Source organism: Melitaea cinxia, chromosome 9, assembly GCF_905220565.1.
Source record: "Melitaea cinxia chromosome 9, ilMelCinx1.1, whole genome shotgun sequence".
Lineage (NCBI taxonomy): Eukaryota > Metazoa > Arthropoda > Insecta > Lepidoptera > Nymphalidae > Melitaea > Melitaea cinxia.
In genome coordinates, this window is record NC_059402.1 from 16254311 (window position 1) to 16273178 (window position 18868).

The window sequence follows — 18868 nt, forward strand, 5'->3', positions numbered from 1 at the left end:
TATAAAGAAGTTAAGTAAATGTATAAATGAAAGTAAAGAATGGTCCGGACTAAGATTACATGTAATACAAGGTGTAAGAAAAATAATATCAAATGACGACAAACGCGTTATCTTGAATGACTATCACTTGTTGGCCACAAGTGGACATGCTGGAATTCGACGTATGATTAATAATATTAGACAGGAATATTTTTGGACAGGATTAGAAAAGGATGTGATGGAGTTTGTACGAAAATGTGATCAATGCCAACGGCAAAAGCATTTCAAGTACATTAAAGAACCCATGGTAATTACCGAAACCAGTGGGTCATCATTTGATCGTATACTTGTAGATTTAGTAGGTCCTTTAGATAGAGATTTATATAACTATACATATATACTTACTGTTCAGTGCAATTTAACGAAATTTATACAGGCTTATCCGCTCGAAAACAAGGAAACAAACACTGTAGCATCAACATTGGTAAGTAAATTTATTTTACAGCATGGCATACCTCGAGAAATTCTAAGTGACAGAGGCACCGAGTTCGTTTCGCAAACAATGCGTGAGGTTTGTAAAATTTTAAATATCAAACCTATGTTTTCCACCCCTTATCACCACGAAACAATAGGATCTTTAGAAAATAATCACAAACATTTAATATCATTTCTCAGAATTCAGACTAAAAATGAACCACGCGAGTGGAGTACATGGCTACCATATTGGTGTTTTGCCTATAACACTACAGTACATACTGAAACCAAATATACTCCATATGAATTAGTTTATGGAAAACCTTGTAACATCCCTAGTAACTTAATAAACTCTTTAGAGCCATTATATAATTATTCAAGTTATCCTCACGAACTTAAATTTCGCTTACAAAAGTCTCAAATGCAAGCGAGAGAAAATTTATCTAAATCTAAGGATATGCGAAAATTAAGATATGATGGTTATCTTAATTCTATCTCATACAAAAAAGGAGATTTTGTTTTAATAAGAAATGAAAATAGAAAAAAGTTTGATCCTCTTTATATCGGACCATATTTAGTTGTTAAGGAAATTAACCCTAATGTAGTAATTTTATACAAAGGTGCAGAGAAAACTGTACATAAAAACAACACTAAGTTGTATTATAATTAAGCATATATTATATTTCTTTCCTTTACTTAGTACTTATTTAGATAAGTGGTAACTATAAGTTAATCAACCTATGTACCGACGCTTTTTATTAAAAAAAATACTAATGTAATTTACTTAATTTTTTTTGTTTATCATTTAAGCTTTTGTTTCTTTAAAACTAAAAAAAAAATTCAATTATTGTATTATTGCATTTTTTTTTTTCTTTTTTTGGGTTGGGCGTGTAGTATAGTAAGTTGTATACGTTCTAAGTATGTAGTATAGGTATGTTGTATACCTTATAAGCCTTATATTTAAATGTCAGTAATAAACATGCAGTTTTGCTATGAACACGTCTTTTTAAATTAACACTCCTCAGTCCCATCCGTACAAAGCTATGCATGGTCAAACATAAATAAATATAGGTACGTAGCGACTTTAGAACCTCCTCTGTTTTTTTTCATCGGTAAAAAATTGCTTAGTTGTTTTCTTGACATTACTGAGGAGCAGATTATTAAATTTGGTCGAATCTATGTACCTATGCGATTCGTATTTGGACTTCGCAAATAGAATCATATTTCTGAATTGCGTAAAAAACTCAAGTGGCCCCACTAGCGTAGCATTCCTTGGAACCCCGGGAACCTTGGGACCCTGTATCAAAATTAGTGGGGGGGCAGGCAAATGATGGGTAAAGATTTCTCACAAAAAATGCTTGCATTGAATTAAAATAAATGTTTATTGATTATAAGTTATAACTTCCTCCTAGAATAGACAATAGTGAGTGTAGTCTGCTGTAGCTGTTCCTGTTCCATCGAAATCCTTAGGTATTTTTTTATCAGTTTTAGTTTTGAAAAACATCAAGTTAATACCTCCGGAAAATTGGATGCAAGGCTATTGAATTTTATCAGTAATAATTCCATGAGTTCTTTAATGGAATGAATGTTTTGAATTTCGGATTTTAAGCTAATTTAAAGAGCTTGTAGTTCCAAGCTGGAGAGTTATTAGCCTTGACCTGCAGCAATAGATGCGGGGGATCGTTCGCTTCAGCCTGTGAGGCCAATACTATTAGTGAATTCCTATGAATGTTCCGCATCTATATGGGGGATTCACAGGCGCATAACCTGAAGAAGAGATTCAACGCTGCCTCCAGGTCTTACAGGTAGTAAATCGCTAGGGCAAAGTTCAAACACAGCAGAATTGGCGAGAGACTATTGGGCTTTCCAAATGGAACCCATGCCTTTTGTTTCTTACAAAAGCTGTAGAACGTAACTTTCTTTAGTCTACACTTCCATCATTGCGCGAACCTGAAGGCTCTCTGGCATATTATGCGAAAAAGTAAGCGAAATTCTTTGCACTCTTTTTGCGTCGAATTCAACTCTTGACGATGAGGGAAAAGCACCACCGAGCATTCCACGGTGCGAACACGCGATGCGTAATGTGCACTATGAGCAGTGTCGTTTGTCGTGTTCTGCATTATTTCGATGTCAAGAAGTCTAGTGGTGCTAATTGTATCCACCAGTGGTTTGCAACCAATGTGCGAGCTTCGTGCGCAATGTTTCCGCGTACATTCAAAGTGTGGAATGACCTTGCTAAAATTTGGGGGTTTTAAAGCGTCTAGTGTCTACATCTTTTCTCTAAAGGCCATGGGCGACGGTAGCCGTTATAAATCAGATAGCTTCGTCTGCTTGTGTGCCCCATTCTTATATAAAAAAGATTAATTCATTGTTCATAATGATTAACTGAATCCCGAAATAAACGATACAGAATGTTATCAACAATTGGGCGCACGCTTGACTCGGATAAAAGGGGACTGCTTTTCAGACTTCAGTCATTTCTGAAGTTAAAACTCTATAGGTATGTATGACAGTTTTTTTATTCTTTTTTCCAGGAAGCACAAGATTAAGTGACATTGTGGATAGCATTTTACTAATTTTTGCTTACACACCTTAGGGGCCCTGTAAATAGGGGGCCCCATATCACTGATACGGCTGATACGGCAGTAGTTACGCCCTGAGTGGCACCCAATTCCCTACTTCGGGAATACGTATATTCTCAACTTACTTTACTCTATTCTTTTTAACCCTGTTGTACCTGCTTATATAAAACGACGATTTAAGTTTCTTAGTGATTCCAATGAACGCAGTTTTCGTTCTGAGGAAAGCTTACTTCTTAAATTTCCCTCTCACTCCTCTTTCATTTATACTAAATCTTTCACTGTTCAAGCTTGTCGACTTAGGAATTCTATAGACGTGTAAAATCGGTTTCTGTTTTTAACCCACTTCCAAAAAAGGAGGAAGCTCTCAATTTAACAGTATTTTTTATGTATGTTACTTCAGAACTTTTGACTGAGTGGACCGATTTCTACAAATTTTTTTTTAATCAAAAGTTGGTGTGTGTCATTTGGTCTCACTTGAGTTTATTTGAGATCTAACAACAACTTTTCGAGTAATATAAATAATACGTTTTTACTTGACTATTTTCGTCGACCTACGTTGTATTATACCGCATAACTTTTTACTAGGTGTACCGATTTTGATGATTTTTAATTTAATCGAAAGCTGATGTTTATCGTGTAGTCATATTTAAATTTCATCGAGATCTGATAACAAATTTTTGAGTAATCTTTAATAACGCGTATTTACTTGACTATATTTTCGTCTACCTTTGTTGTATTACATGTCGATGTAGTTGAAGTCGGCTTTTTTTCCTTTGCGTACAAGTCGAACTCGGTCCACCCAGTCAAAAGTTCTGAAGTAACATATATACAAAAAAAGAAAAGAAAAATACAGTCGAATTAAGAACCTCCTCCTTTTTTGGAAGTCGGTTAAAAATCAATCTGATACGTATTATTATTTTCTGTTGGTGTTCAATAAAGTGTATTGTTATGTTATGTCATGTTAATCAACCACTCTTTAAAAAAATTCAATCGATTACGTAATTTGCCTAACTAAAAAAACATAAATAAAATAATAATTGAAAAAGTCGCCTTCATGATTTTTGTAAGTGTTACAGTACATAATGTTTGAAATTGGTGTAATTTATTTAGCTATCTTTGTGCAATTATTGAATTTTTATCTTGTTCCAGCTTTTTCAATTGACTTTCTAATAGTTGTTCTTCACGCAGGCGGCTTTTCTTGTTTTTTTTTTTATTTATAATATTATTTTTAACCATTGTTATATCGCCGCAATTATATGTTAATTAATATATATATATATATATAACCTATACCCATGTATTAATAACTGCGACAAACATGAGACATTACAAATTATATAGGTACTAAGGCAAACATTTTATACTGTGTATGTACTATATTACATATATATACTATACTTACACTTATACTATGTACTACATGTATACACTATAATTATGTATGTATTTCATTACCCATTCTTACACACACCTCAACCATGTAATTACATACCTAATTCATAAATAAAGTAATTAAGTATTTCGATAATTACCCACAAAAATATAGACATGTATCAAGTCACAAAGAGTATCCAAGTCAAAATAATAAAACATAATAATAAGTAGTTTACGAAATACAATAATAGTAAGCCGAGTCACAGCAATACGATGCAGAACAAATTCAATAAAACAAGCCAAATTCAGAAAAATAGCACTATGCGCTATATGTACTCGTAGTCAATCACAAACGAAAGATGCGAATACTAAAATATCGTCAACAATGAATAGCTGAATAGCCGGCGCACGCACACTAACAAAACGACAGTCACACATAGAAAAAACGGGGCGAAGATGGCGCGGGGCGCGGTAGCGACATGCAGCGCGACAGAAACATTTTATTCAAATACCTATTTTTGAAAAGTCTCTTCGGTACCCTTTCCTCTTAACGTGCTCTCCGAAGCACGGTGGGGAGATCCACAAAGACTGCTCAAAAACTCAGATCACAGCAAACATCTATATGGGCAATACAAATGTTTGTCATATGCGGATATTGGACTGATAGGGCTCACTTTTTTAAGTTTTCTCATACCTTGTAGAAATTCTAAAATTTCAGAAAACGTGAGGATTATTTAAACTTCCATTCATTCATTTCTTTGGTATAATGGCTTCCAATAGTGCCAAGACGACTTTACTTGTTTGACAGTTCGCAAAGCAAGACAACGTCTGCCGGGTTCTCTTCTTACGATATATTCAAACTGTGTATCGTCAATATTTAAACTCAAATAAAAAATACGATATCAAATTGAAAGGAAGCCTATTGCCTAAAGCTTAATTTAATTGTTAATTTGAGTCGCAAAAACAATTTCTAAGAACAAACAACGTATTTTCCCCAATTACTAATACAAATAAAATTAAAAAATGATATCACTAAATATTACTAAACAATTTTTTAGACCCACGCGGGCCGCTACGCGCCGAACGTCATTTTCGACCACGTTACCTTATATAGTGTAAGAGAACACCATCAAATAATTAGTCATCGAACACCGTAACGATGTAGGCGTGACATCTTGTTAGTCTTTATATTATCTCTCTGTCTATCTTTAGATGAAAGACAAGGATAACATAATATGTCTCTTACGCATGGTCGATTAATTATTTGAAGATGTGCTGATTCCTTGCTTGGTACGACTGCCATTTTATAACTACTTTTTATGAAGTTTAGGTTTATATAAAAACGTAAAAGTTTTCACGTTATCGTAGAGTTGATGAGGTCGCAAAATATAACTTAACAATATTAATCAATGTAGGTATATTGTCACGTAAAAATTAGACATCTCAACTATCCCGATAGTTAAGATGTCTGTCGCTGGTAATTTTGAGTATCAGTGAATACATCTTAATATATATAAATCTTGTGTCACAATGTTTGTCCTCAATGGACTCCTAAACTACTTAACCGATTTTAGTCAAATTTGCACACCGTGTGCAGTTTGATCCAACTTAAAAGATAGGCTATATTTTATTTTGATATATTATGTTATTATTATATTTCAGAAAAAAATAAGGTGATACGAAGTTCGCCAGGTCAGCTAGTACAATATAAACATTGCTTCCAACAATATCGAGTTATTATTTTGATGTATTGATGACAAAACTGCTAATAAAACCAATTATCGATAGTTATTTCTGTATGCTATTACAAAAATATTTTCTTTTGACCAGATGTTGATTAACCCAACAAGGATGATCCTGACCGTGTGAATCTTCCTCTTGAACCTAAAGTAGAAAAGATCAACCTCTAAGCTCTATACAGGTCTATTTCAACAGTAGGATTATTGAGATTATAGTCTTAATAAATAAATATTACACCGATATTTGGGATTATAAATTTAACTACGAAATAGTAAAATTAGATCAGGACAAAGGTGTTTATCGATAGAGAATTCGAACATTGATAATAACGTACACGTGGAAACACTTGATTAACATTTTTCAATAGTTACAAAAACTTTTCAAACTGATTACATACATTTTGTTTTAATTAGAAAAAAAATTATATTATTAATATTATAAATTATAAATGTGAATGTAAGTTTGTGTGTTACGCTTTCACGCAAAAATTACTTAACCGATCATCATTAAACTTTGTACTCATATTCTCGGAGGTATTAGAAGTAACATAGGATACTTTTATTTTAAAAAAAATTCAACACGAACGAAGCCACGGAAAAAAGCTAGTACATTATAATAGGTTCTAAGTCATGCCATATGCTGTTACTAGAAACTAGGATGTAGATATTAAAACAAAACCTCCTTTTGGGTAAGAACAGAAAATCTTTTGTTACAATTTAACTTGTTATAGTTGTCTCGCTTGAGCCTGTAATATCCCACTGCTGGGCATAGGCCTCTTTTTCCATGTAGGAGAAGGATCAGAGCTTAATCCACCACGCTAATCCAATACGGGTTGGCTGATATATTCCCTACTATGAGTAACGATCGCTATCAGGTGTACATGATAACAACCGGGACCGACGGCTAACGTGCTCTCAGAGCCACTGTGGGGGAGACCCACAAGGACTAACAACCAGACCGGAAATAAATATTTGTATAAACACCAATATCCACTCCGAGCGGGAATCGAACCCGCGCTCGTCGGTGTTTAAGCGCCACACGGCACACGCACCATTACAGCGGAGCGGTCGTCAAGTAAAGTTAAATCTTTATCTATAAGAGAGAGAGAGATTAAATTCTACAGGTTATTTGGAGCAAGTGTCCCTTGGTACAAATTAACCTATACCGGAGCCAATATTTTTTCCATTGCTGTCTATCTGTATATAGATACATACAGATATTATTTATACAAATAAATAAAATTGGAATGTCTGCTTGTAATAATAAAATAACCGCTTTTTACTAAATGCATATGGATGTATGCACGGTATATAACCCAAAATAGCATTTTTTACAATTTTTGTCAGTCTGTTTCTAGAAACGGCTGAACCGATTTTGATGGGACTTTCACTAGCAGATAGCTGATGTAATAAGGAGTAACTCAGGCTACATTTATTTTAGAAAATTATTTCTTATATAACTCTGCGAACTGTACAATAACTATTTGAAAAATTCCACGCGGACGAAGTTGCCGGCACAGGTAATACATATTATATATGAGTAAACCTATACTTATATCTATATACCTATACTTATATACTTTATTTATATAATACAAGTAAAAGTGTTGCCAGTAACACAACAGCTGTATTGTCTCAAGTAATTGAGAGGATAATTATTTAGCTGTGACCTTCGTATGTAACTTGGGTATCTTACTAGTAAAGAAAAAAAAATCTCACCCAGCATCTCCACCGCAGAGCTGTCGAAGGAGCTTCGTCACTTCAACACTAGCCGGTCCTGATTCTGGCGCCTAAAACAAAAACCAAAAGCTCGGAGTTCCGTATGCTCTAAGATTCGAACTATATATTTATTTATTTAAAAATCAACAAGCAAATAGATGTGTTAAGGAGATACCTAGACCAATAAAGCAACAAATGATTTATTGATGTTTAATTATTTTTAAACGACCAATAGAAACTCATCAAACAGTCGGGCTAAACAACAAACTAATCAAACTAGCTTTCGCAGAAACGAATTGATAAATTAGTTGTCCATCGTCACTTCAGCCTATCACAGTACATTACTACATAAGCATCCACAAGTTCGCGCCCAAAATGGCGTGAATCGTGGCGTATTTTCCATTGTCACCACGCTGGGCAGGTTAGTGACCGGGTTGGTGATATTTGTCTAAGCCCATCATAAAATTAAAACGATCCGATGACAGGAGAGTTTTTTTTATACAAGTAGGTCGGCAAACAAGTGTACGGCTCACCTGATGGTAAGCAATTGCCGTCATTTGTAGACGCCTTCAACACCAGAAGTTTCCGACCCTACCCTCAATACCCCAAGAGCTCTAGTCACCTTACCCACTACTGGAACACATCACTGCTAAAAAGTAGTATTATTTAGCCGTGATCTTCTGTAAGGTCGAGGTAATTCCTTAGTCGGGCTGCTCCAGATTTTGATAGAAATGCTAATCACAGGGCTTTTTGAGTACACAATTGTGTTTGCTCGCAATAATCGATAATCGATGAAATGGTCAATTAAATACGCATTATCAGGAATATCTCAAAAAGTACTCATCAGACCTTGATTAAATTTAAATGCACCAACTTTTGATTAAAACTAGTGTGTGACTAGTCCGTTGGCACAGTTTGTAGTGATCCTGCTTTCTGCTCCGAGGGTTGTGGGTTCGATTCCCACATCGAGTCTATGTGTAATATAAATATTTATTTATATATTTATATATGTATTATTTATAAGTACGTTTATCGAAAAAAAATGTAGCTATACCAGTCGGCTGTTACCTATAACACAAGCATTAAGTTACTCACTTTCACGTAATATAATCGGTACACCCAGTAATATTATAAGGTAGCAAACAAAAAAAAAAAAAATCGAATGTCGAATTCAGAGCCTCCTACTTTTTTTGAAGTGACAAAAAGTTACAAATTAGGATACAGTATAAACATAAGATTTCCTGCTAACCATTAATAAAAAAACTAGAAGCACTTAACCGTTTATACTAAAGCGTATGGCATGTATTAGATATAGTGATTAGTTTGTTACAGAGTTTTGAATGCGAACGATGCAGACTTGACCTTGCTCTATGATCCCATATTATCTCGTATTACATCTTCAACGGTAAAGCGGAAAATACACATTGGTGTATTGACACTACCCAGGGCAGTAAACAAGTAATGCATAAATTAAAAAAAAAAAAAAAAACTTAGAAGAAAGAATCTTACTGTATTTTTTTTAATATGGTCGTGTTACATCATTTTCATAATTTCATGATGAACCCTTTAATATAATACCCACATTGCAGTGTCCAAGATTCTAATTAAACTATACCTTCTGGTCTTTCTTTCTTAGCGTTATTTCTGATTACAAATGGTTATCAAGACGAATCTTACGATATGTTGAATGATTGTTAATGCGATATTATAATAATAATAATAATAATAATAATCATTTATTTCAGACAAAAATTGTCCATAAAAAGTGTTAGTAACAATGATCTTATAAAACTATGTTAGTAACAATACTAAAACAAAATTAGATAAATTACATAATATTAAATACTAAATACTAAAATAGGATACTTTTGACTGGCCGATGGTAGGATAGAAGTTCTACTTGACTGCGTGCAGTCGTATCCAGTGCTCCATTATCGGCGAGTCAAAACTATCCGTCAGTGCGCCCAGGATGGTGTTGGCGCTGGCTCGCACCCGTCGCAACATTGATGCGCTACGCTTGCGCATTATAGCGCCAAAAGAGTCCACCCCCGCTTCGGCGAACATACCTGAAGCGCTGCACCGCCAAGACAACCCCATCAATAGCCTAAATGCATTATTATAATGGACGCGCAGACCACTGTATGCCTTCCTCGTGTAGTTCACCCACAGACTATAAGTGTAAAGCGACTGGCAATATGCTTTGAAAAGCGTGATCTTAACTTCTTTATTACAGTGTGCAAATCTGCGGGCTAACATATTGCAGCGGACGGACAGTGACCTGCGCTCCCTCTCCATATCCTCGTTGTCTTCTAGATTCTCGACGACCCAATGGCCGAGATATTTAAAACGCGATACTCTCTTTAGAGCTGTACCATAAAGAGACACAGTTGGTACATGCAAACAGGGTTTTTTACGCACTTTAAAAGTCATGACTTCACTTTTGTTGACATTGTATCTCAAGCCATGGACCGTCGCATAAACCTCGCATATTTCTAGCAGCCTCCTCAGAGCACCGATCGATGGGCTCAGCAGCACCATATCGTCAGCATAACTTATATTATTTACACAAACACCTCTAACATGACACCCTATATGTGTACTGCTGAGCTCATCGAGCAGAGCGTTCATGTACAGATTAAAGAGTCTGGGTGAACTCAAACCCCCCTGTCTTACGCCGCACTCCAGCCTATACTCATCCGACAATGAATCAGCCCATCGTACTCGGTTACATTGGTGTTTGTACCAGAAACTAAACAGAGATATTATTTCATTGGGCACACTAGTTTCTTTTCTTAATTTGTCCCATAGCTTATTATATGATACAAGGTCAAATGCCTTCGACAGATCAAGATAACATGCATACACCGGTGTCTTTCTTGAAGTGTAGTATTGAACAGTCTGCTTGAGACAGAGGATAGCACTCTCAGTGGACAGACCAGGCCTAAAGCCAAACTGAGCGTCGTTTAATTGGAGGTGCCTAGCCAAGTGCCGGTCAAGCAGGCTGTCCAAAACCTTAGCTACAGTAGTCGCAAGTGAGATTGGTCTGTAGTTAGATATATTAGACGGATCACCTGTCTTATTTTTAATAAGAGGAACTACTAGGGTTCGCATCAAGTTGTCAGGAAGATAAGAGTGACCAATGCACACTGTGAAAAACATTGACAAAGTTCTCGGCAAGTGAACTCCAGCGTGCTGCAGGTGCTCGATGCTAAGGCTGTCATGACCAGGTGACTTCCCTCTAACCATGTTTTTTATAACAGATGTGACTTCTTTTTCTGTGAAACTAATAGTCAATTCCCTGCCAGAGACGGTCCCATCATCGAACACCTGCTCCGCCACTGTCCTTTCTAATGGAGACTTTACCATGAAATGTCTTTGAAATATATTGGCTATTTCATGGGGCTCACACACCCCCGCAACGCTCACGGGAAGACTCGGCTTATGATTAAATTGATTGGTTGCTTTCCAAAATTTTGAGAAATTTTTATTCGTACGATGTTCAGCAATAATATCCATTTTAATTTGACGTTGGTTATTTATACACCACTTCAACTTGTGTATGAATTATTCTGAAACGGGTATAGCCTTTTAGTGGTTAGGAAGATATGAGGCAATAAGGAATATTTTTTGCTACGAGATACGCGCGAAAAACATATTGCTCCTTGGCACTCGGGTAAAAGATTTCGTATCGTGTATGAAACCGCGTGGTTCGACTAGTTCTTTATAATCTGCTAGCGTTCCACCGCGTCGACACCCGCGTGGCTTACAAGATTTTGACCGTTTTGTCTTTTAAAAGTATTGCCTACGTTAGTCGATGTAATATAGCTTTATACGAGTAGTGATGAAGTAATTTTTAAATTACATATTGGTCTAATAATGATCATGACGATCTATTAACGTAAGATTGCCGGTGTAGGCTGGATGAGGACTGCAGAAAACCGGGATGTCTGGCGCGAACTTGGGGAGGCCTATGACCAGCAGTGGACTACAATAGGCTGAACTTACTGACTGATATTGGTCTAATAATTTTTATCCATTGCAAATAAACAAAAAACCAAATCTTTCTTCATTATTATATTGGTGAAGATTAAAGTAAATAATACGGGATCGTAAACCAAATTCGAAGGACCACCACAATTTTTATCCAATCCGTGCGGTTCCTTGTGAATGCAACGGTTACGTCATTCGCGATAAGACGCGTATTTATGCCTTATATTAGTGAAGTGCAGTTAAACATATCGATAGATAAATAATCATCGACACTTATATCGATAAACGGACAAATAAATACTTCAGTTGATAGTAAAATTACATTGATATGCGGAGGTGTTGAACCGTTTTTCATCGTCAGTTTTATTATTTTCAACTTGTCTTATTCACTGATTACATCATCCAAGATAATCCACTTACATTTTTATTCTTTGATAGTGATGGGAATATTATTGTCGATACCATTTTCGCATTCGATTTTTTAGCTTGCATGGGTAATATTATTCGATTATTATTTCGATTGTCATTTTGAAATTACCGATATTTTCATGACGTCAGAGAGGCCACGATTATAGGCGAAGAGCTGTGCGTTGGATGTCATCGTGCGGGTAACGGCCTTAATATAGTGAATTTTAAAGTAAAAATCGCGAGAAATCCCGTATAAAAAAAGAAGCGTGGTTAACAATTTTGGCGATATTACTGCATACTCGAAGGTCTTCTTAATGACGAAATCATGTATTTGTCGTCCGGATACATACACAACACAAGCATAAAAGCCCGAACCACGACAAACATCTGTACTCACTTCAACCTATCGCAGTCCACTGCTGGACATAGGCCTCCACAAGTTCGCGCCAAAAATGGCGTGAAGTCACTTGTGTTGCCCATAGTCACCACGCTGGGCAAGCGGATCGGTGACCGCAGAGCTGGCTTTTTCGCACCGAAGACGCTGCTGGAAGGCACCGAAGAAACATCTGTACACCATATGCATATTCATCGTCATCTATATCAAAGCAGTGTACAAATAACTTCAGATTGCAATGAAATAAAATTACGACATTTAATGTGTTAAAATATTTTTTATTGAGTGTTTAATACGTTGTTTGAATATATTAACTATATGTCTAATTAGATGTTATTTTTTAAATTTAATTTCGATAGTTGAAATATTAATATTTAACACGTGAAATTATTTTGTGAAATACTAAAAAATAATTGCAAACACATTGATTAAATGCATAGAAGTAAAGCAAACATCGTTACGCTACGCGGGCACTTCACAGTATAAAAAAATCTTAATATTAAAAATATCACACAATATTGTTTTCTAATGTTTACGCGAATTTTACTCATTTAATGAAACAACTTTTTTTTCGGATTTTATCGCGGTTTATTATTATCTTTTGATTCCCGACGTTTCGGATACTTTACAGCAACCATGGTCACGGGGGGACTGAGGTGTCAGACGTCCCAACGTTACAAAGTTATTCGAAACTACCCGACATACATCAATATCTTATACAGTCCTATCTACGCAGAATGTGCTAATTGAGTCTTTAATCTGTGGTGAATTATGCTTGGTTTTTGATTTAATTATATTAATAATGGGGTCCCAAGCAGGTGGTAATTGCCAGCCATCTTCTCTATTGAAATTTGGATGTTTTTTAATTTCAATAGCCTCACGGATCATCCTTGGTTGGAATCGGTGTTCTTTTGCGAGGATCTGTGGTTTATCGAATCTAATATAATGGCTAGCTGTGTCTAGACTGTGTTCACAGATTGCGGACTTAGTATAGCGACGAAGTTTTAAGTCAGCTATATGTTCGCCTGGAAGATCTTATGACAAAGCGCGCAAGATTTGTAACATCATTAAATTTCTTGAAGAGATGCAGAGACCAAAATCTTATCCCTACGTGTGTCAAGATTTCACCAAAAAACGACATCCTAGGGAGCGCAAAAATCTTAAATCAGGCAAGTAAAAAGTTATTACGGACGGTGATATATCAAAAACGTTCTAATCTAGCCGCCTTAGAAAAATAAATCGGATGGGTGATCGCCGCGTTAAAGATAGTTTTAACGACATTTGATTTTGATAATTGCATAAAGACTCTGAATAAGCGCGAAATATCAAAATATGATAAATGCAAAAAACGACAAATTTTAAAATTCGATAAGTTAAACAGCAAATCAAATGTCATAAACAACAAATCGAACACCACAGACATTGACAGCTCACGCGCGGTTGTCAATCTGTCAAAATGTCAATTAGATATAAACACAATAAAAGTTTTGGAAAAGGGATTAAATTTCGCTATTACACCTCGCAAGATACCTTTCGAAGAAATTATTTGTAACGTTGAGGACTGTCTGTCGAGAAACAATATAAAGAAGGAAGATTCGGAGGCTATCAGACAAGATATATCGTCAGCATTACGACGAAGTTCTGTGCCGAAACTAAATCTTCCCCGCGAACAATTAAAAGCTTTATTAGATCTTCGAAACAGACGTGAATTAACGGTTCTTCGTGCAGATAAGGGTAATGCAACGGTTGTGATGGATACGTCAGAGTACAGGGATAAAATTCAACAACTATTATCGGATGAAAACACTTATACAAATATCAAAGCCGATCCAACTAACAAGGTTTTGAAAATAACTACTAATCTAATTAAAAAGTACTCCGAGTCGTTGAATCTAGACGTCAAATCTTTGATTCCTTCTTGTCCAAAACCACCTAAGCTGTATGGTTTGCCAAAAATACACAAGGCTAATGCTCCACTCCGTCCAATTGTAAGCCAGATCGACTCACCAACCTACAGACTGGCTAAACATGTTGCCCATGTACTTTCGCCACTGCGTGGACAAACCAGAGCACATACACGGGATTCGTACCACTTTGTTAATGAGATCAAACATCTACATCTCAGTGACAATGAAACTATGGTTAGTTTTGATGTGCAATCACTCTTTACATGCTTACCGGTTGAAGATTGCATTAGTATTGTGTCAAGAAAGCTGAAGGAAAATGACATGCCGATAGAATATGCTGACCTTCTCAAGCATTGCCTTACATCTGGCTACATGTTGTGGAATAATCAGTTCTACAAGCAAGTAGATGGCGTAGCGATGGGTTCACCAGTATCCCCCGTTGTTGCCGACATATTTATGGAGGACTTCGAGGAGACTGCTCTGCGTACCTCGCCCATAACACCCAGGTTCTACAAACGGTATGTAGATGATACTTTCACAATATTACCATCTGATAAAGTATCCATATTCTTACACCATCTTAACTCCATAAATTCCAAAATTCAATTCACAATGGAGTTAGAGGCAAATAAATCTTTAGCTTTCTTAGATGTATTAGTCATCCGTAATCCCAACAATACCTTAAGCCATACAGTGTATAGAAAGCATACCCATACGGATAGGTACTTAAACGGTGAATCACACCTTCATCCAACACAGTTAGCTACCGTGGGTAAATCTTTGTTTCAGAGAGCACGAGGGATCTGCGATGAGCGACACCTGGAGACCGAACTTCAACATGTCAAGCAAGTACTGCGAGACAACAAGCTTCGGGTACCGCGTCCTCATCGCAGTGAACGTGTGAAACCAGCCACTGTCGAACGAGTACCTGCTGTGCTACCTTTTATGAAAGGGGTCACTGACAAGATTGGCTTCATCTTAAAGCGAGCTTCTATAAAAACTTTTTTCAAGCCGCCAAAAACGATAAGTCAATTTTTACCATCTGTCAAGTGTCATATACCCTTACAAGATGCAGGAGTATACAAGCTTGATTGTGACTGTGGTCTCTCATATATAGGACAAACAAAACGATCGATTAAAACTCGCGTTAAAGAACATATAGCTGACTTAAAACATCGTCGCTATACTAAGTCCGCAATCTGTGAACACAGTCTAGACACAGCTAGCCATTATATTAGATTCGATAAACCACAGATCCTCGCAAAAGAACACCGATTCCAACCAAGGATGATCCGTGAGGCTATTGAAATTAAAAAACATCCAAATTTCAATAGAGAAGATGGCTGGCAATTACCACCTGCTTGGGACCCCATTATTAATATAATTAAATCAAAAACCAAGCATAATTCACCACAGATTAAAGACTCAATTAGCACATTCTGCGTAGATAGGACTGTATAAGATATTGATGTATGTCGGGTAGTTTCGAATAACTTTGTAACGTTGGGACGTCTGACACCTCAGTCCCCCCGTGACCATGGTTGCTGTAAAGTATCCGAAACGTCGGGAATCAAAAGATAATAATAAACCGCGATAAAATCCGAAAAAAAGTTGTTTCATTATATATCACACAATATTTGTTTTATGTATATAAGTGATAACATGTGTCTATATTGATTGTATACTTTATATAATGATTGCGTTTTATTATATTATTTTGCCTTTTTTTTCCATTATTTGGTCAGTCACCGATTTAGCACATCTATAGATACATGGTCTTAACCAGATTGTCACCGCACGTCGTTGCACAATGCCCACATTTTGTTTAAGTAATACATATAATACTGACAGATAAGACTGTATGGTTTGATATGGCTCTTTTAGTACGGCTTTGTTTTTTAATTTGTGTAATAAAGTTTTAAAATGAAAATAAATAGCAATGCATTAACAATATATTTTTTTATTAGATTATTTATCAATACATTTAACCGAAAGACGATAATTGTAAGCGATCGGTATTTTTCCTTTCGTAGGTACTTATAGTGTTCTGGAAAAAGCAACAATTTTTCGAACTTTTTTCTGTACAAAAGGCCACTATTCTTCTCTTTTAATATTAATTTAACTCAGGCGCTTATCTCAAAGTAACCTTGACAAAAACGAATCATAATTTTAACTCATATACTTTTATCAAATTTTAAGCTTATAAACTGCACCGAATGAATCACACGCTGAACAACGATCACTACGTCAACACAGGTTGATATCTAACATAGCTTGTTGACCAGTTACTATTATACAAATTGAATGAAATAGCTCAACGACCCTTACTTTTACACCCGTTTAGTCTTTATTGAGTTTTACGATAACTACATTTTCTTATATTACGACATCATACTTATAAAATTTAATTATGAAATTTCATTTATTTTTAAGAGTTACATCATTTGCAAAAAAAAAATTCGATTAAAGAAGCAATTCCTTCAAGGCAGCGTTATTATTTTATTTAAATCAATTCAAAAACATTAAAAAATTCCTTCAAAACACATCTATATCTTTAGCGATATCAATCTACCTTTAACGTTATCATAATTTATATCAATTTATACATTATATTACTACAACACACGCCAAATACGAAGAAAAATTGCTAATCGATAAAAATATGATTGCATAATACAATCTATCGATAAAGTTTTTTAGTTCGTGATATCGTAACATCACTAAAAGCGCGCGTTAACACCGGTCAGTCCGCATCGCGATTCTATCGTGTAACAACGTGTTTAAGAGTCACAAATATTTGCAAATAACTACGAAAACATGGTAAGTTTGTTATTCTATTTATACTTGTATATTACATATTTATATATTATTAATATTATACCGGGACTTTTTACGCTTATTATGTTAGTAATTTATTTTGTGTCTGAGGAATACCACATTAAAAATTATGGAAACAAAAATTAAAAAAAAAATTTTTTTTTTTCGTAAATATACGCGGTGTTTACAAAATTTACATATTTAAGAAACACATATACACATTACATTACATATTTACATTAAGTTAAGATTTCTTAAAAAATTATTAAATAAGGACAAAGTATTTAGGATTTAAGACTTAAAAGACACAATTTAAAGGAGGGATATCGATAAGTTATGGAAATTGACACCAATTTGACCAAAAATTTAAATACCTATATGTATATTTTTTTATATTTCTCATTTAAAATAAAATACAGGAAACTGACTTAACGCTGAAATAAATTATAAGTCCTCATAATTACGTTTTATTCACGAAACAAATATACAAAGCAGTAAGTGGCTTGTTTAAATTATACTTTTTGTCACCTTATCGAGTTTTTTTTTTAATATATGATCGCAATTTTTCAGCAGCTTTCTTTTAACGTATACATAGTTGTTGTCGTCTAAAGAACAACATAAAATGCGATCATCGTAAAATAAAACTCTTTTTTAATGTTAAGCTCTCGTATTCAAAAAAACTAGTGTACTTTAAATCACACGCCTGTTGTTAAACTTTCTACCTTCGCTAACTTATATCTTCCTCTTAACTTCCGTTCGCCTCGCCCGATCACACTTTTCGTAACGCATTCTACCTTAGTTCCCAAGTCAAGCGCGCGTAAAGAAGTTTTACTCCAAAATATTATCGTACGTTATTACTGATATCTCGATTAACCCTATAATATGGCAGCAGTGAACACTTCCAAGTGCGCGTGGTCAGATGATTCTTATACAGAATAAATAGCATTTGTAAAATATTTTGTTTTGATTTTTGTTTTATATTATGATTTATTGCAAAATATCTTATACTGTAACATACCTATTTTATGTTCAAAAAAAGAATTACAAAAAATTCTGGAAAATTAATTGTATTTCCTTTACGTATAAAGTTGATAATAATCGAAAAATAGAGTTTCAAAAATTCAGTTTTCCTAGCTATACCTGTCCTTTATACAGAATCCTTAAATTTTTATTTATATAAATTTAATGTTCATTTTATGTTAATATTTAGTATTATAAAATCTATAAGCATTAAAAATATAATACATAAATATTTTGTTGTAATGTTACTCATGTATTTTACTAAACTCCTTTAATTTGACATAAAAAGTATAATAATAATATGATAATCACTTCATCGTGAGCTTATCATTTGTATTGTGATAATAATAAAATAAATAAAGTCCACTTGATGCTACAGTTTCCTTCGTAAATGTATAAAATTAAGTTAAATTATGTAGGAATTAGTCACTTAAATAGTAACACGCGGTTTTATGATGTAAACAA

General features: G+C 34.9%; 1 protein-coding gene across 1 annotated transcript in view; it reads right to left on the reverse strand.

Annotated features, from left to right (window-relative positions):
- LOC123656185 overlaps positions 1-18868 on the reverse strand; it is a 74446-nt gene that overhangs the window by 17355 nt on the left and 38223 nt on the right. Inside the window, exon 3 of the mRNA XM_045591890.1 lies at positions 7868-7938. Coding sequence (XP_045447846.1) covers positions 7868-7938 — 71 coding nt within the window. The remainder of the gene's footprint in view (positions 1-7867; positions 7939-18868) is intronic.